General features: G+C 43.9%; 2 protein-coding genes across 2 annotated transcripts; one reads left to right on the plus strand and one right to left on the minus strand.

The window, feature by feature from the left end:
* Positions 1–582: 582 nt before the first annotated feature.
* WRAP73 (WD repeat containing, antisense to TP73) lies at positions 583–17,325 on the plus strand. Its single transcript, XM_080380324.1, has 12 exons — positions 583–754; positions 1,377–1,529; positions 2,119–2,235; positions 9,318–9,390; positions 10,284–10,387; positions 11,275–11,361; positions 12,213–12,347; positions 12,439–12,516; positions 13,878–13,983; positions 15,004–15,129; positions 15,892–16,083; positions 16,901–17,325. The coding sequence occupies exons 1-12, from the start codon at positions 686–688 to the stop codon at positions 17,008–17,010; spliced, it is 1,350 nt and encodes a 449-aa protein (XP_080236450.1). The 5' UTR covers positions 583–685; the 3' UTR covers positions 17,011–17,325.
* A 589-nt stretch (positions 17,326–17,914) lies between these two features.
* On the minus strand, positions 17,915–23,482 carry TPRG1L (tumor protein p63 regulated 1 like). The gene is made up of 5 exons (XM_080380326.1): positions 23,251–23,482; positions 22,378–22,469; positions 20,895–21,071; positions 20,128–20,281; positions 17,915–19,387 (listed from the first exon to the last, which is right to left on the minus strand). The coding sequence occupies exons 1-5, from the start codon at positions 23,440–23,442 to the stop codon at positions 19,193–19,195; spliced, it is 810 nt and encodes a 269-aa protein (XP_080236452.1). The 5' UTR covers positions 23,443–23,482; the 3' UTR covers positions 17,915–19,192.
* Between the last annotated feature and the right edge of the window lie 960 nt (positions 23,483–24,442).

Genomic DNA, 24,442 nt, shown 5'->3' on the forward strand with positions numbered 1-24,442 from the left:
CTGGCTGCACTGGGGTGGCTGTTTCCTGAAGGAATATGTACCCTGGGAGGGGTTACTCAGGCTGCTCCCCCCTCTCCAGTGATCCTTGGCTAACCCTCCTCCCAAAACGTTCCTTTTTTATTCATTTTAATCCAATTAGCATCCTGTTTACTGGGGTATTTCTATTGCAGTTTGCAGTTCCCTTGTCCTAGTTGTGGAACCTTTCAGGTCATCGCGCCCGGTCTCCCGTTGCAGTCAGTAATTAGCCAGGAGGGGTAATTAGTCCGGGCACCGGGCGCCCGCCAGGGCCCGCGGAAACGCGCCAGGGGAGGCCTGGCCTACGCCGGCAGGCCGCGGGAGGGGGCAGACTGTGGAACCAGGAAGGGGGGAACCGGCGTCTGACCGCACTGCGGCTCATTACACGGCTCATCTGCATAACAATTACTTCAATGAGGCAGCTTCCCGCCCGCTTCCCGCCGCCGGGCGCCCGCGGGCGGGCCGGCCCAGCCGCGCCTCAGGCCTACAACTCCCGGCGTGCCGCGGGGCGGCGGCGCCCCGCTCCGATTGGCTGTCCGGCCCAAGCGCTCCCGCCTCTTCCGGCCACTTCCGCCGCGGGGCAAGGGCCGGGCCGGGGCGGTGGCGGGTGGAGCGGGTGTGTTTGAATCGCGGCGCGACCGCTTCCCCCTTCCTCCATCCCTTCCCCGCTATGAACTTCTCGGAGCTGTTCAAGCTCTCCGGTCTGCTTGGCAGGTTCTCCCCCGACGGCAAGTGCCTGGTGAGTACGGCGGGGGCGCCGCGTGTCACCGGGGCCGCTCCCGCCCGCCTGCCGTGGCTCCGCGGCCTGAGGGGAGCGCTGGGCGAAACGCCCGGGCGGAGCGGGGGCCCCTCGGCCCGGCCCGGCCCGGCCCGCGGCCACGCAGCGGCTTCTCCCCGCCAGTCCGGGGCGTCTGGTACCGGGCGGGCCCCCCAGCCGGGTGCTGGAGAAGCAGCGGCAGCGCTGTTGGTGTAAAACCCGTGTCTGTGGGACGGCTTGCCTGCCAAAAGGCTTTTAGTTAACGAGAGTCGTTGTAATGGAGACCTGATTAAGGTTAATTAAATAAAATAACAGTTATGAGCCAATGAATAATTTTGAAAAAACGTAGAATTAGTTAACCAGCAGTGATAGAGTGAATGAGGATTCTTTTTATTACTATAACCCCCCTTCCCTCCTGCTTTGGCTATCAGTTTGCAGTAGAGCATGGCACACGTCAAGCCTTTCTGAAATAAAAAATCCCAGTGGCATCTGAAGCGTGTCTAAGGTGGCAGCAGCACAGTGTTTTGTCACGGCGCGGTAAAAGTTGCGGTTCTCGAGCCTGGTGTTGATGTGCCAACTTGGTTTTGGTTTTGTTCTTGCTCAGGCTTCGTGTGTGCAGTACCGTTTGGTGGTTCGGGACGTGAATTCCCTCCAGATCCTCCAGCTGTACACTTGCCTGGATCAGATCCAGTATATAGAATGGTCGTCTGATTCTCTGTTCATATTGTGTGCCATGTACAAGCGAGGGATCGTTCAGGTAAGGACAAAAATGGGGCAGAATGTTTCCTGTTGGGGATTCGTGTGTGCTGTGAGTGGGATCTCCTTAACAGCAAGCACTAGCTCAAGGCTGTTGCCAAAGTAATTGACATTGTTATTGATAACATGTGGTTTGAGGATAATACAGCATGCCCTTATTTTTAAAACCATGACAAACATCTCTGAAGAAAACAAAAACAAAAAACCCTAAGGAATAAAAATATTTGTCAAAACACATCAAAGCTGGAGAATATCTTGCCAGTTTCTTAGTACAGTAGGAAATAAATATATACAAACTTGTTAAACGGACTAAAACTTCTAGTGTTGCACGTTCAGAATATTTGTCACAGACGCCCCCCCCCCCCCCCCCCAACCTTACTTTATGGTTGTATTAACACATAGAGGTGTGGGGCTTACTTTTGCAGAGGGATCCAGCGCCAGTCCTTCATGGCCACAGGCTTTCAAGTTTCCTGACCTCTCTGGTATGCAATGCAGGAAGCTTTTCGCAGCTGTAGCGTGTGCTTGTGAGAAGAGATTTTGATAAGCTGTTTGTTTGCTGCAGTGTCTGTTTGGTTTCCTCTGTGACCTAGGTCTGGTCCTTGGAGCAGCCAGACTGGCACTGTAAGATTGACGAGGGGTCGGCAGGATTGGTGGCTTCATGCTGGAGTCCGGATGGTCGTCACATTCTCAATACGACCGAGTTCCATGTGAGTGTGAAGTCATGATTACTACTCTTGACAGTATCAGATGTTACTGTCTGCCCTTTGCCTCTTAAAATAACCTAAAGCTCTTAAAGCTGTAGTGGTGGTAAAGAATACATTTATAGTTCTCCCATATTCCTGTATGTAATCTAGGTTAATTCCAGTTTAGGTGTTGGTTATTCTGTTAACGTTTTATTTTCTTGCTTCTGGTGATGAGATAGAAAATGGATGCTTAGCTTTGAAAGTAAAACTATGTGTTTGAGAAAAGTGTAGGGATAACTAGCATTTATCGAAGCAATTTTAGAAATCAAATGTGTTGTTTGTAGCTTGGCAAAGGCTCAGGATTTCCAGCAAATAAAATCCCAAACCATAAACATTTAAGAGTGGGTATGGAATGAAAAAATACTGTCTTAGGTTTATTGACCTATGAGGTGAGATTTAGATCCACATCCTGGAAACACTTTCATAATTGTTTGATTTTACACATAGGAGCCAGACTGCTGTTGATATAACCACTTGTGAAATTAAAATTATAACACCTGTAAGTGCTTAGCGGTCAAGAGTCTTATTCTGGATTCCAAACTAAGGTAGAATCCAAATCAGTTTGTGGATGCTGGGCACTGGGCTTGTTGGAAGTCATGTGGAAGTCTGACTCTCCACCTTTATAGTCTTTGCATTAGAGCTGGTGATCCATGTTATTCAGTACAATGATGAACAGTCAGAAAGTAGCCGAGAACTAGATGCAAGACATTTTTCTCTTTGCTGTATTTGCTGTTTTCAAACCTGTAGATGGATTTTTAGAATACAGGTTATTGCACTGTAACCCTTGCTAGCACTGAATGCAAATTTACGCTGCAAGATTTTTTTCTTGTTTTGTGTCAATCCCAATGTTAGTGGCGCATAGATGAGGGGCTTTGTCATCTGTGTCTGTGGACTGGTGTTAGTGCAAATGCTGGTGCTCTCAGGGGAGCCTGTGGAGAAACTGGCATACAGCTGCGGTGTGGTTCCTGCTGCACATGTGGCAGAATGCTCTGGCAAGGGTGTTTAGTCCTGGCCAGGATTTTTAGTGCTGACTGGGGTAAAGATTTTCTGGTTGTAAAGCATTCCTCCCCCCCGGCCCCATCCCCCTGCTTCTTTAGATCATGGGTTAGGAGGAGTGATGAATTTAGGCCTTAGTTTTCCCAGGAATTAATCACCCTGATGGTGATTAAAATAAGAAATGAGTCTGGAATTTCAGCCCAAAGTCAGTAAAGACATGCCTGCTCATCAGGCAGAAGTGTTGTAGTTGGTAACCCAAACTGAAGGCTGGTGTTATGTGCTACAAGTGAGTATCTCATGGCACGTGTGTGTGTGGGTGGACTAGCAAGTATTTATTGCCTCCCAACAGAACTTGGTTTGACCTTAGAGGATTTCATTAAGCCTTTGCCAAGTTGGCATATGTGTTGGGATAAGTTTTCTTTCCAGCTGTAAACAGGTTGCTAAATTAGTTTTTGTCAGACAGCTGCCTGGGTTATGCCGATGTCTGAATTGTGTTTACTCTCTCTCTCTGCTAAATCCATAGTCTGGTGGGACAGACATGAGTAGTGCTTGAGACAGAAACTGTCAGGACACTTAATAATGGTGTATTATGTGTGTTATCAAATTCAGCAATTGGTTGGAGGGCTTGGGGTTCCCTGTAAATCAATGCAGCTCGGCTTTGGTAACCTGACATTTTCAAACAGCACCAACTAATTACTCATACTTTTAATTCTTCAGAACAACATGTGAGCTCCATTGTAAGCTCACAAATAACTCTCTTATTCCTAGAATTTTTTTAAAGGTTATGATGTTGCTAATTTATTTCTAGCGATCCATACTTGTGCCACAGAGAAATTATTCATTCGCTAACTTGCAGTCAAGTTCTTTTTTTGGTCAGCATTCTAGTGAATAATGTTGTGGGTTTTTTGATGTGACTGGTGTGCAGTTCCTAACTCAAGATGAGTACAGCAGAACTGACGCAGGTTTCAAAATTCCGTTTTGACTTTTTTCAGTCTTTGAGATGGGCAGCCATACTCTATATGCACTTAATATTAACATAACTCTGCAAATGTGATGGTCTTATCGGAGATGAGTCTGTAATGATGTGCAAGTCATTGGATCCCAGAATTGTTGCACAGCGTACAGTAATACTGAATGGCACAGGTACCTGTCTGAAACTTTGTTACTGCAATAAACAGCATGATATACAAGGCAACTAAATGGTATAGTCTTATTGGAGGAAGTATATAGAGACTCTGTCTTTTCACTTGATAGTGGGTTGTTTTTCACAGTAACAGATTACTGGCAGAGGCAGAGGAATTTACCATGCTTAATTGCAAAAGTGTACATAGTACCTAGTTACTTGACCCAAAATTTTGAAAGCGTCTTTGTGCCGTGTGTTAGCTTAAGAATGTGTGTGTGTCATTCTGTCAGCATCTAGGATGGAAGTCCTGCTGAGATGTAGAAATGATGTAGGTTTGTTCCTTAAACTCTTGCTAAGATGGATTGAAGGATTTCCTTCCATTGGGGGGTGTCAGTGCTGCTGTCCAGACTGGCAAACCGCACGGATACAGACTTGCTAGGTTTTGCCAGACAAAAACTAGTTTTACTGGGCAGCCAGATATATTCCAAGGTACATCCAAATCTAGAAAGCTTTTCTTTGTCTGCTTATATCTCACAGGTACACATGAGAAGTGGTCAGAATAGTTGCAAATTGATTTTTCATCACCTTGTTCTTTATACCAAGCTAGAGTACAGTTCTGTTAGGAAAAGCAGGTTTGGGGGTGGGGGAATGAAGGTACTTTTTTCTCATCTAACTAATGAAGAGCAAATCAAAAGTAGTTGGAAAACCATGTTCTGAAAGCCTGCTATGCAAAGTCTCATCTGGTGTCTGAAAAAGTTGGAACCCCATGTTGATTGTATTGATTGATGCAGTGCACTGGAAAGCAGCTTGTTGTCCCCTATCTGTTGGTTGTTACTTATTTTGTAGTAGGTGGTACTTCTGCTGAAAGCCACTCTGCGAGGCAGTTCTGCATGCCTGCAGTGTGTTACATGGCAAGCTCATGGCTAGAAGATGCCATGTTACCAGTTTGTCCAGTGGAAGGTGTGGTACCAGTTATCTCTCCTCATTGCGCCCTTGTTCCACCTGAATGCATAGGCACGTACAGAGCTTAAAAAAGAGCTGAAGATAAAAGATACAAAGAAAGCAAATGGATCCTGTGCTTCCTCGTGACTCATATTTTATGATAAACAGTTTGAAGACCAGCAGCATTGCCCTTCAGTGTTTCTTTTTAAGAGCCTTACTTATAAACTACATATATTCTTTCTTTAGTTCCATGTTAGGTACTGAATCATTAAGGAGCTTCTTTTGAACTACAGCAGCGGGGGAAAAAAGTGTGTTTCTGTGTATATCGGAGCTAATCCTTAGTAACTGTAAATGGCTACGTTGGTTGAAAAATGCTCTCTGTCGAGGAATGTGCTCCGAATAATCTTTTGAAATCCGGTGCTGACAGACACTGCTATGTAAGGAGGCCTTGTGACCCAGTCAAGTCTGGGACAAAAGTTGACAGTCATTTGAGATGCAAGATTGTTTAAAAGTGTGTTTTTATCTATTGAAAATCACCAGTCTTACACCTGCCTATAGCTGTCAACATTGGGATGTAGTCCTGAACCCAGCACTAGAGACTGTTTATCACGTTACCATCTAAATACTTTTTATTTCTCAGCTGTTTTTAGGCTATTTTAAAAATGTGTCTGCTTTTGGTTTGGTTTTCCACTGCAAAACAACAGCTGAAAACTTCTCAGACACCATTATCATTAGGATTTGAGTTTGACAACTCCACTTAATCAAGTCATCTATGCTAAAGAGAAAGTACCCTTCAAAATGATCAGTGAAGAAGGGCTTGCTGACCACAATCTGTTCTCCTGCTGTAAAAGCAATTGTCCCTTTCCCACAAAGTCTCTGAGAAAAGCAAATAAGATTGATGCAATGTATTGTAATTTTTGAAGTGATTGGCTTTTTTCACCCTCAGCATTTTAGGTTTCTGTCTCTCATAATCATATCTGCTAGCTATGAAATACTCTTTCTTGGGCTAGTTTACACTGGCAGCTTGGGCAAGATCGTGGAATAATGTTTCTGTTCCAGTTGGGAATAGGAAGGTTCTCCCATTTTGTCACAATTGAACTGTAAACATATTGCTAATCCATGTAAGATCGGTGTGAAGTCCATACATCAAGCACACAGTGTAACTTTCTCAGTTTATAAAAGTGTTTGAGTGTGTACAAATAGAACAACTGGAAAGAACCCTAATTTGGAGAATCAAAGTGGTTTGCCTTTACACATTTCTACCCTAGGCCAAAGCATTCAGGTTGTGTCATGTGACTTGGGCAAGAGGTTGCGATGAAGTTATGGCAGAGCATATACACGGTCTCCCATGAGTGTGCTGGTTGTGCTCTGTAGCCTCTCCCCAGCACTGCAGTGACATTATTGCAGTTTATGCTGTACATGCTAGAAATGATGGGCTGGGGAGGTGCAGGGTGCAACATGGTACTGCTCCAACAATATCAGAGTTCAGCATTACTGAAACTTTTGGTGTTGGTGAAGTGTGTGCTCGGCAGTTAAGTACAACCTGACAAGAGTGAACAGGGAAGCTGTTATCTGTGTCTTCTCTGAGGAGTTAGAAAACTTGACCCTTTAAGGGAATATTCTGTCTGAATAGCAGAGGACTGCACCTGAAGCTGAAGTGGGGGTGGATGCTTGAAAGACTTTTCAAAACAAAGGTGTACTGGCCTTTCCTCTTCTGCGGTGGAGTCTCAGTCAAGGCGGAGGTGACAGTAAGAGCTCAGCACGTGATGTGCTGTTTCTCACCTCTGTAAAGATTTTCCTCTTCCTGTGTACCTGAGCTTGATGTGAGTGGTAAGGTTTTGCCTTGTTCTGAGGCAGCCGATGTGGTCCAGGATAGAAGTGTGTTTGGCACACAGCAGGCCAGGTGAGTTGGTTGTGAGCCCAAGTAGCCGCACAAGTGTAAACGTGGATGCCTTTGTCAGAAAAAATTATGATCCAGACCTCAGCATTCAAAGCTTGCAGCTGCTAAGCTTGTATTAAGTGGGTGTAGAATGCATGTTGTGTATGCTGCGTGTTTTGGTCAAGCGAGGAACAGCAGCAAGTACATTTAATGCTGCAATTAATAGGAGCAAGCAGCATATCACTGTTTCAGTTGCTATAGAAGAATGTGAGTAGGCATTGTGTTGGTATTTTTAAAGTAAATCTTGCATGAAGAGCAGACTAACAATGCTGTATTTTTGTATGTCTGGAAGTGAGCAGTTGCAGCTCATATAAAACTTGATTAATGTTGTTCATCTAGTGGATTCCTTTAGGACCTGCTAAACTTGAAGGTGGTACTATAGATGTCTAGTTGTAATTTCATACCTGTAAAATAAAGAGAATCATAAACACCGCATTAAATAGCGGTCCAATACCTTTGCTAACATGGGGTAGAAGCAGACTGGAATCTGATCTGGTTGTGCTTTTTCCTGTAATTTTTTTTAATTGTTTCTGGGTTGTCTCTTCACATCTCAAAAGCTGCTTCTGTATATACAAAGCAGTAGGGCTCTTTTGTTTGGGACTCCACATGTCTGTGGAAGGAGGCAGCACTTACAAGGGTTCCAAAATTCAGTTTGGACACCACATCAATTACTTGAATCATGCTTTCTAGCAAAAATGATAGTGTCAGCAATGAAAAAAAACCTGTTGCAACACACAGTCTGTAGCATTACCACGTAGAACAGTGAATCTGTTCTAGGATGCTGCCTTGGAGTCGTTAGTCACCATTGAGTAGTTCCAATTACTTTAGGGAAGGAGAGTGTGCATTGAGGACAAACATGCAAAAGAGTGTAGCAGAAACTTCCTCCCCCGACTGCTGCTAATGCTGATGATCTGCATCTGAAGCAGGAGGATGGTGAAATGGTAGACAGAGCTAAAGTTTTAATTCTGTAATGAATCAGAACTAATTTTGTTGTTCAGTAGTTCTGTGAAAGATAGCTTTATGACTGTGGTGCTTTACTGCAAGAATAGTTTTACCTGTGTCTCTTCTAGAATTTCTTACCTTGGTGCAATAAAATGTAGGAAAACACAAGAAAAAAATTACATTGGAAACATTCCTCACTCCAGATATAAATGCAAAGGTTCACATGACATACTGATTAATGCACATATGTCTGGTGTGGCTGCTGTTGCTAAGGGAGAGTAAGTATTTGTTTTTAATTGAATAATCTGCAGATGGCAACACAGAGCTTCCAGAATGCAGGCTGTGACCTTGAAGAGTGGTGGAGAGGCTTGTTTTACACCTGACTGCCTTCCCTGCAGTTCTACTGTTTTATGGATGCACAAGCATCCAGAAATACCCCAAACATGATGGCTAATGCCTTGCTTTGCATAGCATCTTTTCATTCTTTTCTAATTCTCTCAGTAATTACATAATGTTGCAGTCTTGTGTGTGGCTGAGGAGGGAAGAGCAAAATGCAAATTCTCTGTCAAAGCCGAATGTGTCTGAAAGCTGAAAAATACACCAAAATTTTCATACTTAGTGGCAAGAGGTACAATGTTCTTAAGTTGCTGTAACTTCTTATTCATTCTTAAATGCAAGAAACTTCTTATCTATCATCCAGATTCTGTGTTTAAACTTTTTAGTTACTAAAAAGTGTCTATGTATGATACCTTGGCAACCATGTAGCTGGATTCATGATAACAACATTAAAGTCACTAATAATGAGGAGCTCTTTTCCCTGCTGGTGTTCTGCATCTTATATACCCTTCTGGAGTATCCAGTGTGCCTGTAATATTAATTTGGAATAAGTAACCTTGCTAACTGAAGGGAGTTGGGAGGGAATTCCTTGCAGTTACTTCTCAGGGCTTTGTGTTTGAGCTACATAGAATAGCTGCAAAGCTTAATTAGCCACAGTACGTGTATTGATCTACTTTGTGTTGCTAAATTGGATTTATGGGTTTCTATTTACTTAGGGTTTTTTTAACCTACAAAATAAATACTTCCTTGTCTCTTTCTCTTTGACAGCTGCGGATAACCGTGTGGTCCTTGTGTATAAAATCTATATCGTACATCAAGTATCCCAAAGCTTGTCAGCAGGGTAAGTGCCACAAACCAAACACAGGAATGGTATTTTTTTTAATATGGCGGAAAAGAAGAATTAAGTTGACATATAACAATGAAAGATGTGTTTCAAAACTGGCTCTGGCACCCTCCCTGCTGAGGGGTTAGCTCGCCCACAGGGGTGCACAGCTCTGAGATCAGTACCTGTGTGCCGCCTCCTGCAAGTGCACCAAGGTGTGCTCAGGGCTTGTCATGTTCTCGCTGTGGATGAGGGGTTACATCTGCTCTGTCTGCCTGTTCTTCAGATATGCATCTTTGGTGTGTTCTTCTCCAAAGGGACCTTAAATTAAATTAAGCTGGATGCGTTGATGATGAAAAACACTAATCCAAAGTGGCTTTTGTCATCTTTTACACATGGAAAGATCTGAAAGGAAAGCTCATGTTAGGACTGTAGCCACATGGCTGTGGTTACAGTTTCCTGCCTGAGGCTTGTATCCTATATATGACAAAGGCAATTATGTGTTACATGTAAAATAAGAGTGGATGGGGACTGATGCCTGGAAGTTGGTGCAATACCAGTGGTTGCCTAACTAATCCACTTAGCTAGACTTAATGAACTGTTTATTTGAAATCTGTGTGTTTTATAGAACAACTGTGTCAGGGATTAAATGTGTTTTTCTGAAACATGCTGAAGTTCTGAAATGGCTATGAAGCCATGTTCTTAGAAATAGTACAAAGTTTAAGAATGGCTGACACAAGCGAATTAGTAACTATACATTGCCTTGATTGATGTGATCTTCTGTGAAGATACTTTTCCTTTTGACTTTTCCTTTGAATTGGGAGTAAATGCTCTTCATTGAAGAGCTGTCAACTTATTCTGTCTTATTTTTTTTTCTCTCTTTTTTTTAATTAACCTTGTCTTGTTGGCAGGGCTAGCGTTCACTAAGGACGGCCGCTATATGGCAGTAGCAGAAAGACGTGACTGCAAGGACTTTGTTAGCATCTTTGTATGCAGCGACTGGCAGCTACTGAGAGTAAGATATGTCCTTGCCTTCCGCTGCTTCTGCATAGACTACAAACATATGGTGCATGCTGCTTTGGACTCGGTCACTTTGGTAGTCTGATTTTAGGCTTGGTAATGCATTTTTCTATCCAGCATCTGGCTCCTTTGTTGGCCTTCAGGCATACTTCTGCAGCAGTATTCTGTGCAGGAGGCCAATATATTCTATATATTGGTAAAGAATTTCTGATGGAATGCGAAAGTTCCACCTTTACGTTCTTGCATGAGCTGATTTACAAGCTATGCTACATTAATAATAATGAAAGTATCAGATGCTTGATAAAGTGGTCATTGGGAATGTATTATATAAACTGTCACATTCTCTGTTTAACAATGAGAATGGTCTGTGAAGGATGCACACTGGCATGTCTTAGAGGACCGGATGGATCTGAGAAATTAAAACCCATGAAGAGCCAGTCCACACATTGTGTCACCTCTGGTGCAGGAATTCTGAGTCTTGTGAGAAGCTGACAGCAAAATCTGAGAAACACCACTAAATGCTTGTCTTGTTCCCAGTCTCTTCCCTAATGATCCTGTACTGGTCTTTCTGAGGCAAGGAACTAGGCTAGCTAGATTTCTTGACTGATTCAGTGTAACTACTTTTATTCTCTTCTGAAATGCTGTTTGTTTTGAGGTATAGCAACTATTTGCCTTCCCTGTAGAGGGAAACCAAAGAAATGGTGAGTGCAGCATACTATTACAAAAGGAAGTATTTCTTTTTCTACACTAGTGTACAAAAGGCTCTTTTTGCATTTGCAGTAGCATTTAAAGGTGAAAACTGACAATTATGTTAGGTCGGGTGCAACAGTCTTTGTTAGCGTAATATTTCAAATGGTTTTGTTTTTTCTCTTTTGCGGGCAGCATTTTGACACTGAAACACAAGATCTGGTTGGGATTGAATGGGCTCCTAATGGCTGTGTTCTGGCAGTGTGGGATACATGTCTGGAGGTATGACGAAAAAGCACATTATTTTCTTGGAGAATTCAAGCTGGGTTTTAGCCACCATGTATAAAGTGATAATTAAAATAACTAGTGTTAAAATTGTTTTTTCTTTTAAACATAACAAAAGCTGAACTCAATTTTAAAGAATATCCTTGTATTGGTAATGGATGCCCTTACAAGTGAATGTCAAGCTGTTATGTAAATCTTTAATGACAGCAAATTCTTAGTAGCTTTCTTTCTAATTTGCCTTGAAAAAAACCTTTGATTGTAAACACTGCAGAAGGCACTATTGACCTAACAATGAAATAATTCTTCTGTAAGATTCTTCTACTATTTTACTTTACATGGCATTGCACAGTAATTTTACAGTTAAATAAAAGTACTCATCCAAAAAGTTAGCAAGGAACATATAAATTGCTATCCTTCCTGCTCGAGTAGGTGAACTTCTAGGTGTAGAAAAGTGTCCTCCTGTGGCCATGAAGTTATGGACAGCATGATGGAAACAAATAACCCTGGGAAGGGGCAGGGTTGTAACATCCCTAGTCAGATGGCTTGCAGATGCTGAAGGAGCATGGGAGTCTTCTGTAATGGCACCTGTTGCTGTTGTTGAAGCGTTGGGCTGGGTGGGCTGTTGTTCAGGCCCAGTGGGGCATTTGTGCTCTTGGGGTCAGGGTGGGCATGTTCTGGAAGTGCCAAAAGAGCTGAACTGGAAGCCTAGGGCCTCTTCTCTTAAGTCACAGATATGAGACCATGCCCATTGCTGTTTCAAGCAGGGAGAGTTTGGCGGGAATGGTTTTGCATGTTTATGGCTTTGAACAATATTGTTAGTCTTTAGAATTCATCTATTTATGTTTCAGTATAAAATACTGCTGTACTCCCTTGATGGCAGACTGCTGTCCACGTATCGGGCTTATGAATGGTCTCTAGGCGTAAAATCAGTTGCCTGGAGTCCCAGCAGCCAATTTTTGGCAATTGGCAGCTATGGTGAAAAGGTAGGAAATAGGTTTATTTCCTCTCTTTTATCTAAACCATTTGTAGAACATTGTCCTAACAGTTCTGTCTTGCAATGCTTTGTTGAATTAGGTGCGTATCTTGAACCATATAACGTGGAAGAAGATCACAGAGTTTGAGCATCCAGCAACAATTGCTAATACAAAGACTGTAAGTATGGATCCACAATCCATTGAATCATTAACAGTGCTTTGCTGCTGCCGTTTGTATCCATTTCATTCTGTGGATCTTGGGTTTTTCTCCCCCTCCTAATGTGTAAATAGGGCTTGGGAATTTGCATGAAAATTGGAGATGTAAGAAAACCGGATGAATCCTTTCAAGTTCAAGGAACACATGCATATGATCCTCTCAGCTTTAGGACTAACAGATTTCTCAGATGACTTCTGTCATATGCCACTGTATTTTGATGTAGATGGTGATTGCATTACACATTTAGGTATGTAGATGATGGCAAACTGGGAAACTTAACAGGAGAGACTTGTCTCAGCTTTATACAATTCATGACTTTAAACACCGTTGGAAATGGATTCTGCTCAGACTTACATCTTGTATGTACAAACTCATCAGCTCACCTAAAGAGCATTTCCTGTAAACATCTGTCATAATTTATTTTTATCCTTGCATACATGCATATGCAAGGCCCAGCAGATTCTGGGTAGTCAGCAGCAGGTGGAGAGCTATAGCTTTTGTTCCAAAAATCACAAGCTGTTCTCATCTGTCAAGGTAAAAAGAACACACAGTGTAGTAGTGCTGCATGCCACTGCAGAGGAAGGACTATTATCGCGTCTGGACTGATATCCTGTAAGACTTTACGTGTGTAGACTGTAAGTCTGCAATATTCATGTGTCTGTGTTGATGCATCTTAACCAGAAGTGAGACATGATCTGTTAAATGCACCTCAGCAAAACTTCTCATGACTGAAAAGTACCCTTACTTCCAGTTATGTGTAAAATATGTAATGGAAGACAAATGGAAATAGCTCTGTTAATCTCTACTACACAGACAGGAATTGCAGTTGGTGCATTTTATCCTAAGCTTGCATTTGGGACTAATACATTGTAAGGACACCATTAAAATATTTTTGCTATTTCTTTCTGCAATGTTGCACTTTGTTTGCACTTATTTATGATAGCACCCAATTAAAGATTCCTTGTTGCAAAAATAAAATCTATGTTCCCATTGTAATGAAGGTGATTTATTGTACTGCCAGATTTAGCGCTTGGGAATAATGAATGAGGTGTACTCTGGCAGACTCATTCTTTGTAGACCTCAGGGTTCATTTATTTGTCACAGGAGTGTTTTCGTGATCATGGTACCAAATAGCAAATGAGTTGCTGAGAATGCTGGATTTGGTATTTGCCTACCAAAGGCCTTTTCCCCATTGATAAACTAGGGGATGCTGAGATATAATACACTTGCACATGAGTTAGCAGGATGTGGATGATTTGTTAACAGCCCATGTTCACATTCTCCGGGGCCCTTCTGTAGAACTCTTGCTTGTTTCTTTGTAGATTGTGTATAAAGAAGTGGAGAAATCCCCATCTGTTGAAACAGAGAGACTTTCTTTCCCTCCAACAAGAGCATTGGCTAGTTCTCTCTTCAGCACACAAAGTAAATGTAAGCCAAAATTTACTAAAATGAGACACTTGAGTTTGCCATGTGAAGTCTTTCTATAAATAAACTTTATAGGAGAACTCTGCCTCTTCGATATTGGAATTGATCCTCTGGATACTCTGCTTGAGGCTCTCAAATTCACTGAAGAGCTCCCACAGGTAGTAAGCACCCTGCTAGTGGGGACGCTGTCTGTGTGGTGCTTTGAAAAGGCAGATTAAAGATGGGCAGGGTAGCGCAGGAAGGAACTGAATTGCTTGGGTGCAGAAATAGCATCCAGATCTCAGTCCGGTCTTGGAGCTGCTTGCAAAAGTTGTCTTAACATTGTGTGCATTTGTTTCTCATTTGTTCTATCCATGCAGCGTGATGTAATGACGTAGTTTAACTGTTGCCAATAATTGCTAGAATCAGATAACTATTACAATTGAGAATCTTATAGTATGTGGCAATTTCAATAATAATAATACAAAAATAATCAGAAGGTGTTACAGTCTTGCTGTCTGTTTTAGGATAGTAATTAATCCCTTAGGTATGAGGTTATATAAAGAAGCGGAGTGTGAAAAGGCCATTTGGCTTTTGTCTGAGAAGCTGTAGTAGCAGAAATGCTTTAAACTTGCCTGCAGGTAACAGGCTTTGAAATATTAAGGAGGTGGTAGACAATGTTTGATTATTATAATATTTTTTCTATCCTTTTTCTACTTTCTCATTGTTTATAGTACTGTAGATTACCTTTGTTTGGCATTGGTGTTTGTTTGAAATCAAGATTACCACTACTTCTTAACTAGTGCATCTCCTTTTTTCATAGTTTAATCTCAGGCTTGTTCCAGCCTTTCTTCTTTTGTCGAAGGGCAAGAATAGTAAACTGTTTATATGAAGATGCAATATCTTACATTGATGGGAACATCTTGAAGAAGACTAAAATATGGTCCTATTGCTTCAGACATAAGAGGGTTTGTTAACAGTTGGCATTTAAATACTGTGTCCATTCAAGCTTGCTTAGTAAAGTACTTTTATTTCAAATTGCAGATGACATTTCCCAGGTGCCAGTTTCCTTACAGTATGTCAAACCAGTTGCTGACAGGGCAAATCCCAAAATGGGAATTGGGATGATGGCATTCAGTCCAGATAACTGTTTCCTGGCCACCAAAAATGGTAAGTTCCTACTGCCCTATATTAAAGGGGAAACCTACTCCTTGCATGTGGTGTGTTTTCATAAAAGAAGTTAGGACAATAATTGGTCAGTTATTTTGTGTTATGAGAAGGCTCATGGCCCCATTTAAAATCAGGTCTCCGTTGTGGAAATGTGTAACTACTGAGAAAATTCAGCCTACGTCTTCTAGAGTACATGAAGTATTGTGAGCTGCCAGAACTGCTTATCAGTGCATTAACTCGGTCGTGGCTTTGTATTCAAGGAAAATAGTGTGCTTTTTCATATTCCCTCAAATGTAACATCACTGTATTAGAAAATGAAATACATAGATCTTTCCTCCTCCATTTACAGTAGGTGTCTTTTGAAAGGCAGAGTTCTTCACAACCTGTAGTAGGGGGGCTTCTGATTACCTCAAATGGTGGAAGTTACAGAATTAATCTTTTATCTTTCCCTTCGATGGTCCTGAGGGGCTGTTTCTGTCTGGATGCAAAACCCATCAACAGCAGCATAACTGAATAATTTGATAAAAGCCGGTGAAGGACCAGAAGACAAACTAAGTCACTTCTTTTATCCTTTTTGCAATATTTCCAAGGCAAAATTGAAGGAACTGCTCAGCAAAATTCTAGTGGTGTTAAACCTGCAGCATACCTAAATGGTTTGTATTGTGTTAAGACCTCAATTAATGCCCATTTCTTTAAAAAAAAATAAGATGTCTTCATCCTTCAGGTGTTTATTTACGTGATTACCTCTTCCTCTCCTGACAGATAACATTCCTAACGCTGTCTGGATCTGGGACGTTCAAAAGCTGAAACTATTCGTAGTCTTAGAGCAGCTGTGTGCGATCCAGTCTTTCCAGTGGGATCCACGACAGCCTCGACTTGCTGTATGTACAGGAAATAACAAAGTCTACTTATGGTCCCCAGCTGGCTGTGTGTCGGTGCAGGTCCCGGTGGAAGGTAAGGCTGCCTGCCATAACCTCCATAGGTCAGCAGCAGCTTCTTACTTACAAAATATTTTTCCACTTAAAATCGGTCTGAGCATTACCATGTAAATGGCTCAGATGTGTCCTTGGAGCTTTTTAAAAGCTAGTATTTCTTCCTCAAAAAAAAGAGTTCATGATGAGACATAGTAAATGTGATAAAATATATCAAGGACAGGGCACGGGGGCTAGCAATGATTTAATTGTTGCTTTATTTGTATGGTATGTGGAATTCTCTCTCAAGATTTATATTCATACTGGTTTATTTACATAGACACTGCAGTTGTGCAGAATGCCAGAAATAATTAATGAAATAAAAACTCTGAAAATTACTTTTTGGGTATTCTGAAAACAACTAAACAACAAAACAATACTGGGGAAAAAATGTTCATGGTAACATAGTATCCTTCCATATCAGGATAGATATGGATAGGATATGGAAGGATAGAAGAACATACGTGAACCTGAACTCTTAAAGTCAGCCTGTGTGCTGAAGTCTTATGGTTGGCAGTAAGTGATGCAAGGCCATTAGCTAGAGCACATAAATGCCTTTCTGCCTATTAAACAGAAAAGAAATAGCAAAGATTCAGCTTCTCCCTCTCTACACAAGAGCAGCAATTATCATCAGGGTATGCAGCTCTGCAGTGGTGAGCAATCTTGTGGCATCAGTTTGAATTAGAATGACAAGTCCAGAAAAATCTATGCTTGTGTGTGACTTGCTCCAGCTACCTTTTCCTGGAGTAAGAGCATGGCCTGTCAGCTTCTTGCTGACAAATTCTGATCTGTTTCTGCAGGTGACTTCCAGATCGTGTCTCTCTCCTGGCATTCCAGTGGAGACTCCATCGTGCTTCTGAGTAAGGACAACTTTTGTGTGTGTTACTTAGAAAGAGAAGAGGTAAAATAACAATCATTTGCATTAAAAATGCTTTGTTTGAGGAAGAATGAGGAAAGGGGTCAAAGCCTGTTGCCTAGTCTGAAGTTTCTGTATTTATAAATTATTTATTTGAAGGAGTGTACCCAAACTCGAAGTAACGTAGCAACTGAAGTGTAGAGAATGAAGTCTGCATTTCAAGAAAACTTTAGCATTGATGTGGTTGAACTTTCTCTTGAACTTTGTGAACTATGAACCCTTCTTTTCTAAAATCGTAGCTCTGAGTATATAATGTATAGCTATTATTTAAAGTTTATAATTGCCAATAAATATTTTGATAGTTACAAACTTGGTATGACTCTAACTACAAACCTGCACTTATCCACTCTAAAGTCTGTTTCTATATGACCAGTGTTGTGGTTATGTAGCTATTTATCCCAGCACAAGGAAACAGTTATTTGCACACAACAGTGTACAGCTTACATCTAGTCTTGCAAGACAACAGATTTTTCTAATTAGAATTAAATACTGTAGCAAAGTAGATACTTTCTAGCAAATCAGTTACTGTTAAAGCAAAACAAGTTCTTCGTTCAGAAAGCAAATTAAGTAATCTGTAATAATTTTGCTTTTCTAGACTAAGATGTTAACAGGTGACAGTAATTGGGCCTGGTCTAGCATAGATTTAGTATACTGAATCTTTTGAGAGGGATTGTAGCTGATACAGGCAACTGAAATGGGAGCTTTTGACCCAACTATGCAGTGCCAAAGTGGAGTGGATGGCTCAGCAGGGAAAGAGCCACTGGACTATCCTTTAACCCAAGTAGCAAGCCACAGTATCATTCAAAAGAAGGGAGCCCATTGTTTAAGGTTTTATTGGATATTTTTGCTACTTAGTTTCACAGCCTCAGTCTCCACGAAATGAAGAACGAAGAACAAATAGAGTTGAAATGTAACTTTACTGCAAGATTAATGAAAATTAAACGGGTATCTTAGAAAATGCATTGAGAGGGGCATGCGCCTTGTTGCATTCCACCATGATTTCAGCTTTATGTAAGTTTCATAAAGACACATCTACTTGAAGTTCAAAAAACACCACTGCAGTGCAGCATTTAGTCAGTATTGTAGTTCTGCAGATAAATACCCTGATAAAACACCACGTATAGAAGGTCACACACAATGAAAAAGCTTGCTAGAGTAACCTCATGAGCAATTTACTTGTCTCTTACGCGGCTTCTGAATTTCATTACTGGATGTTTGTAGGAGGTGAAGTGCAGGAATATATAAATCAAGATTGGCATACAGTGCTTAAAGTTTTATCTGTCTCCATTAAAAAATCCTGCACTGCTGCTGTCCCAAACTAGAGTAGATGTAAGAAAAATTGCTAAGAATATAAATCTAATCAAAATAGAATTCCTTTTTAGTTTTATAAATAATAGCTTTAAAGGCAAATGTGCTTGAGGCTTTTGGCAATATTTTCTCAAAAGAGTCTTTATTCTATGGCTGCAGCAGGAAAACATGTAATAAGCTAGGAAGTTAAGACACTCTTAGACGGAAGGATATTTACAAAAAGCTAATAAACACATTTTCAGCCATATACTTCAGTTTACAGAGTAATAGTTCATGTGCACTGCTTCTGAGCAGACAAAACAGTACAGCTGTTACAAAATTAGCTGACTCTTTTGCTAAAGAATGACTGACACAGCTTTTGAAATTCTTCACAGGCATTAATCAAAATGCTAGGATTACAGTGAACTGTGAACACCAATACCTCTTTAAACAATACAGATCGATCCTGAGCACACTACATGATTTGACACCATATATAGGGATAGAGCTGTAATATGGCATGTACATTCTACTGTATCTTGGATATTTGTGTGGAGTGTTTGTAGCAGGTACCAATTGCACTTAATTAATGGGGACGAACACGCAGTTAGAAATGGAAAACACCACTGCTGACTAGCCCTGTATGAGAACCAGTAAGAACTGTAAATTTGACACAAAATAGAAGAATGACACTACCTTGTGTTTGCTTCAGATTAATCTGACCTGTGCATCCTCCATAACAACCAGGGCCTCCTGTGAACCGTTAATTCTACAGCTGCCTCCTTTCATTCTCCCAACATCTTCACTTTATCACGTATTCTGCCACACAGCATGCTCCCCCCAGGAAACCAAAATCACCTCCCCTTGAAAAGATTAAATGCAGTGGATTTTAAAATCCAATTTTGCCCCTTGTCATGGAGTAGCCAAGTTTGGCCTCATTGTTGATGAAGGACATCAATCCCAGGTAGGTCTCGATCAGAAGAGGACGCTCCAGCACTAGCACGCCGTTAGCCCTTCCTGGCAACGGACACTCCTTATGGGCTTTCTTCACAGCTTGAATTAGCTGAATTTTGAAGTTTTCCAACTGAAAGAAAGAAAAAACCCACCTCTCTGTTTTTCCATTGTTCTAAAAATTGCAGAGCACACAGCTACTGATACTGAATTGTGAAGGATTAACGCTAAAGCTGTAGAAGTCTTAAGAGCTCTCATGCCATGGTAAACTTTACATTCTGGCATTCAACCTTAATGATACAGTTAATTTCATACTGGGACACTACTTACATGTAAATTAAACACATCAGCTAGATGCATAAAGATTTATCAATGACTTGCATAGTTTATTTCTGACTGTATTTCTGCTCTTCTCATTGGTGCGTTAAATTACTATAGTGTTCTGTTTTTAAGGAAACCTCCAGAAGAAAGCAGCAGCTATTGCAAGAAAAACTGAGAAGCACCTGAGTGAAGGTTAACGGTTAGGAATTATTTGTTTAATTAGCTAGCAGTCCTAGATGAAAAGTCAGGCATCAGCCTGTCAGGTGAGTAAGAGCAGGAATAGCACCAAGATCCATTTTCTTTTGGGTTTTGCAGAACTCTACACCTTTGGAAGTTTCAGCTTCCTTCTTGTCTAAACCACTTATAGGCAGCTGGCCAAAACTGACAGTTAGGCTGCCCTGCAAGTCAAAATCTGGAGAACGGGGAAATGTAGCTTACAGCTCTACGTTCTGTCCCTTTGAAGTAACTGCTCTATCTTTTCAAAATAATACAAGTCTTATCAAGCTTATGAGACCAACAAGCCATCTGGAATAGGAGAGGCGACTTCCTTACTAGGCAAAGGGATGCAATCTTCTCATCAGCATCTGCCATCGGATGTTCGGTGAAGGTGACGTACGGGATGTTTGTGGACCACGGGTTCCATCTGTTTATGAAGGAGGCGCGGCTTTGCTTGTCCCACTGAATTCGGATACCAGTACCTTCTCGCCTGATACCGAAGACAGCGGAATTAATATGGTACGACTTTGGAGTCTTTGAGGCAAGTTTAATTAGAAGTGTGCTGTCTGGAAAAGACCTACTTAAAACTGGAAGCTGAAATATAAGTTTGATAGTAAGTTTTTCCTCTACAGCGGTTAAGAATTCAGCCCCTGAAATACGCAAAGGAACGTTTTTATAAGCTGAGTGCAAAAAGGTTAAGCTCATTAGACACTTAGGACACAATGCCTGAACTGTATCGCCTGTGACAGCCTGTGTTTATGCATGAACCAACATGTACCCGTGGCTTTCTAGTAATGCTAGGGTGCTACTACTGCTGCTGCTACTTACTGCATTACATAATGGCAATGAACTTCTGAATCTATCTGTCTTACCCTGAAAGTCCTTACGCAATTGGCATTTAACGTAACTAGTAACTATCCCAGCAAAACAGCAGCTACTCTGAGGCCTTCTAATGAAGCTTCAGTAATTATTTGCAAAGCCACATGCGCAAAAGGAAACCTCAAACGTGTCCAGCAGTCAGTGACAAAGGTTGACAGTTCAAACTGCTTATAATGATAACGCAGGAATTGCAGTGACACTACCGTATTACGATGCCAGCTTACTTGTTCAGCGATTTAGGTGGGAACTGAAACTCCCCGACCGAGATGGTATCGACTGCGCTGAGGGCTATCCTTGTCACGTGCTGGCACTGCAGGCTGATGAAGTTGTATTTGCAGATCAGGAGGGACCAATCTGTGATAAGAATAAGACGCTCCTTCTCGTTGTTCCAGTGATCAATTCTAGTAAGATAACACAACTGAGCATTAGCAGTTTTACTGGCTGGAAATACTTTACAGCTTGATGGATAGAAGAGTTGCTAAGGAGAACAAATCTGATGTCTTAGTCATATTTATTTTCCATTATGGCCTCTGCTTTGAATCAGCAAGTCTGGTAAGAGGTGGAATGTCACAACGTCGTCTTGTTACAACATAAGAAAATATTAAGAAAATCAGGTAAGTCTGAAGATCTTGAATGCTATGTAATGCATCCTCCATTAAGAGTGGAGTCTCCAGTGACTCTTCCAGTAGTTTGGTACCATGCTGTTAGTGTGTTGCCATGTTTGCTAAATTATTAACTGCACTGGTGCATGTTCAGGGGAGAGAAATAGTTTTCTTTAACTCTGTGGTCTGACTTCTTATTTCCCTCCATAAGAACAATCTGTGCGTTCAAAACTGATTTGTTTCTTCAAATTTCCTAACTAAAAGATCTTACCTTTCTTGGAGTGTGTTGCCATGCTGCTGTTGAAACCATCACAGCTATAATACTATCAGGGCAACCTAAGAGTACATCATATTTTTACTCTTAAGGGTAATGAGCTCAGCTTTTAAACTAGCAGCTTTGAAATCTGCAACAGCTTATTGATAGTGTTACTGATTTAATTGTCTTTCCTTACAAAAATTAAAAATTATCTGTTTCAACAGGAACACTGATGTCAAGCTGATGAGACCACAGCTACCCTTACTGTGTCAAGGTAAGTGCAAAATAGTGGGGCTGGGCGGTGGGCTGGAGCGTTTCCACCTGCCGTGAACCTTTCTCTCTGCTGGTTTGACTTGTCCCACAGTGAAAGGACCGAAATCGCCCCCTGCCTTCTGCCCACCCCAGGGGGTGCTCGGAGCTGGCAGAGCTGCCTGAGCGTTGTTCTGAAGAATCAGGCATCTCGGCTCGTGCTTTGCTCCTATCCCCTAGTCCAGACACCTTGCAAATTGTCAGCTTCCATTTCGTTGATCGGTGAATTGCAGGGCTAACGGCCTGTAACTCGCTGCCTTTTGGTGAAGTAGTTTATTAAAGCTGCGTTAGTGGGTTTAGGGTATGAGCAAATTCTCTATTGTACTGGATTTTGAAACGAGTGAACTTGGGAGCTTTCATCGAAATCCCCCAGTGGGCTGGATTATACAGGAACAGCGATATGGTACAGCCACGCGAGGCCACATCACTTCACAAGCGTTAATACAACACACGGCTCTGAAAGGTGTAGGTGGGCTGCAGGGCTGGGGTCTGCCGAAGGGTGCAAGGGGAGGGGGCCTGGCCCTCGGCAGCGCTACTTACTCGGTCAGCAGCCAGACGCTCTGCACTGCCCCGTCCTCGGTGGGCATCACAACCACGCGGATTTCATTGACTGCTTGCTCTATGGTGCCAGGCTAAAGGGGGAAGGCAGACGTTAGGGGGTACCAGGCTAAACAGGGGAGGCAGAGGTTAGGGGGTGCCAGACTAAACGGAGGAGGCAGAGGTTGGGGGGGTGCGGGGTTCAGTGGCCTGAGGCAGTGGTGTGGGGTGCCAGATTAACCAAGGCAGAGGTTGGGGGTGTGTGCTGGGATAACGGGCTGAGGCAGAGGTCAGGGGGATGTGGGGGTCACCGGTGCCAAGGTTAGGGGGGGATGCAGGGTTCAGCAGCCCAAGGCAGAAGTTGGGGTGTGATGGATTAGCCAAGGCAGAGGTCGGGGGGCTGCGGGGTTCACCGAGTCGGGGGGTGCCGGGTTAACCGAGGCAGAGGTCGGGGGATGCGGAGTTCACCGGGGCCAAGGTTAAGGGGGATGGGGGCTAAGCGGGCCCGGGGCAGCGGCGGGGTGGGGGGTGCAGGGCTCGGCGGTCCGGGGTGCAGCGGCGAGGGGGGTGCGGGGCTGGGTGACCCGGGGCAGCGGCGGGGGAGGGGATGTGGGGCTGGGCGGCCCGGGGTGCAGCGGCGGGGCCCGGCCCGGGGCTGGGCGGCCCCGGGCAGCGGTGGCGGGGGGTGCCGGGGCTCGGCGGGCCCGGTGCGGGGCTGGGCGGCCCGGGGTGCAGCGGCAGGGGGGGGTGGGGGGGTGGGGCTCGGCGGGCCCGGGGGCAGCGGCGGCGGGGTGCGGGGCTGGGCGGCCCGGGGCAGCGGCGGGGGGGTGCAGCGGCGGGGTGCGGGGCTGGGCGGCCCGGGGCAGCGCTCCGTACCCGGAACACGAAGTACTGGCGGAGGCGGCCGCCGCGGGTGGCGGTGCGCACACTCAGCGGCCGCAGCGTCTGGCGGGGCGCGGCGGGCGGCTCGAAGGGCGGCCCGGCCTCCTCCGGCACCAGCATCGCCGCCGCGGGGCTGCCGGGGCTGCCGGCCGGGCCGCCCTCCGCCGCGTCCCGGAGCTGCAGCATCGCGGCCGGGCCGGGCTCTCGCCGCCTTCCGGGGCGGGCGGTTGGCCGGGCCCGCCTTCCCCCCGCTGGGGGCGGCCCTCGGGGCTGCGGGGCGCGGCCAGGCCACGCGTGGGCTCCCCGCCGAGCCGGGCTGGGGCGGGCGGGCAGAGCCCTTCCGTGCCGCCCGGTCGGGTGTCGCGGGACCCTTTAGGTGGGAAGACCTTGAAGGTCGTCGTGTCCAGCCGTTACCGCCGCACTGCCGGGGCAGTGTGGTGGATGAAGGGGGGATGTGGGGTGACGGGGCGATGCCGAACTGTCCAAGTTGAGAGCCCAGAAGCCCGTTCCATGCTCAGCACGCTCGGTGGCAGAGGTTAAATAATGCTAGGGAATGAATGACAAGCTAATGTTTCTAAATCTGTGGTCTCTGGTGTTATCGCAGATGTTATCATCACTCTTTGTAGGACCGTGTTGTATCTTTGGGCCCTTTCCAGGGTTGTTTTACCCCGAGCCAAAGGATGACATCTTCAGCAGGTCCTTGTGCTGGGATATGATACAAAATTAAGACTGTATTAAACAGTGCTGCATTTTTGATATCCATCTTTCATGTGTTTTACCTATTCCCTGCAGTGCTCTCTCTGCAGCGCTCGCTCACATGAATCCATTGAAGTGGGAAGCCTTGTTGTTGCCTTTGAAGTGGCTTGCAAAGGGTGGCAGGGATGGCTTTACACGCTGTGGGGTCTCCTGCTGTGCTCCAGGCCCAGCTGTTCCCCCACCAATGCCTGTCCTTTGCTCTGTGGGTGGCCAGCCGGGCATGGTGGCCTGCTGGGCATGGTGGCCAGAGCATGGTGGCTAGCAGGGTCTGGTGGCCTCCTGGGCATGGATGCCAGCCAGGCGTGGTGGCCTTCTAGGCATGGTAGCTAGCAGGGCATGGTGGCCAGCAGGGTATGGTGACCAGCCAGGCACTGTGGCCTCCTGGGCATGGTGGTCAGCAGGGTATGGTGGCCAGCCAGGCACTGTGGCC

Source organism: Falco punctatus (genome assembly GCF_963210335.1).
Source record: "Falco punctatus genome assembly, chromosome: 3".
NCBI classification, from domain to species: domain Eukaryota; kingdom Metazoa; phylum Chordata; class Aves; order Falconiformes; family Falconidae; genus Falco; species Falco punctatus.

What these genes read in the sequence shown, in the direction of transcription:
- WRAP73 (XM_080380324.1), top strand. Translation starts at nt 686, where the DNA reads ATGAACTTCTCGGAGCTGTTCAAGCTCTCCGGTCTGCTTGGCAGGTTC. An exon ending in TTGGCAGCTATGGTGAAAAG is followed by an intron (nt 12,348 to 12,438) that starts GTAGGAAATAGG and finishes TTGTTGAATTAG; the next exon opens with GTGCGTATCTTGAACCATAT. An exon ending in TTTCCTGGCCACCAAAAATG is followed by an intron (nt 15,130 to 15,891) that starts GTAAGTTCCTAC and finishes CTCTCCTGACAG; the next exon opens with ATAACATTCCTAACGCTGTC.
- TPRG1L (XM_080380326.1), bottom strand. Translation starts at nt 23,442, where the DNA reads ATGCTGCAGCTCCGGGACGCGGCGGAGGGCGGCCCGGCCGGCAGCCCC. An exon ending in GCCAGTACTTCGTGTTCCGG is followed by an intron (nt 22,470 to 23,250) that starts GTACGGAGCGCT and finishes TTCCCCCTTTAG; the next exon opens with CCTGGCACCATAGAGCAAGC. An exon ending in CCACCTAAATCGCTGAACAA is followed by an intron (nt 20,282 to 20,894) that starts GTAAGCTGGCAT and finishes CTTCGGTATCAG; the next exon opens with GCGAGAAGGTACTGGTATCC.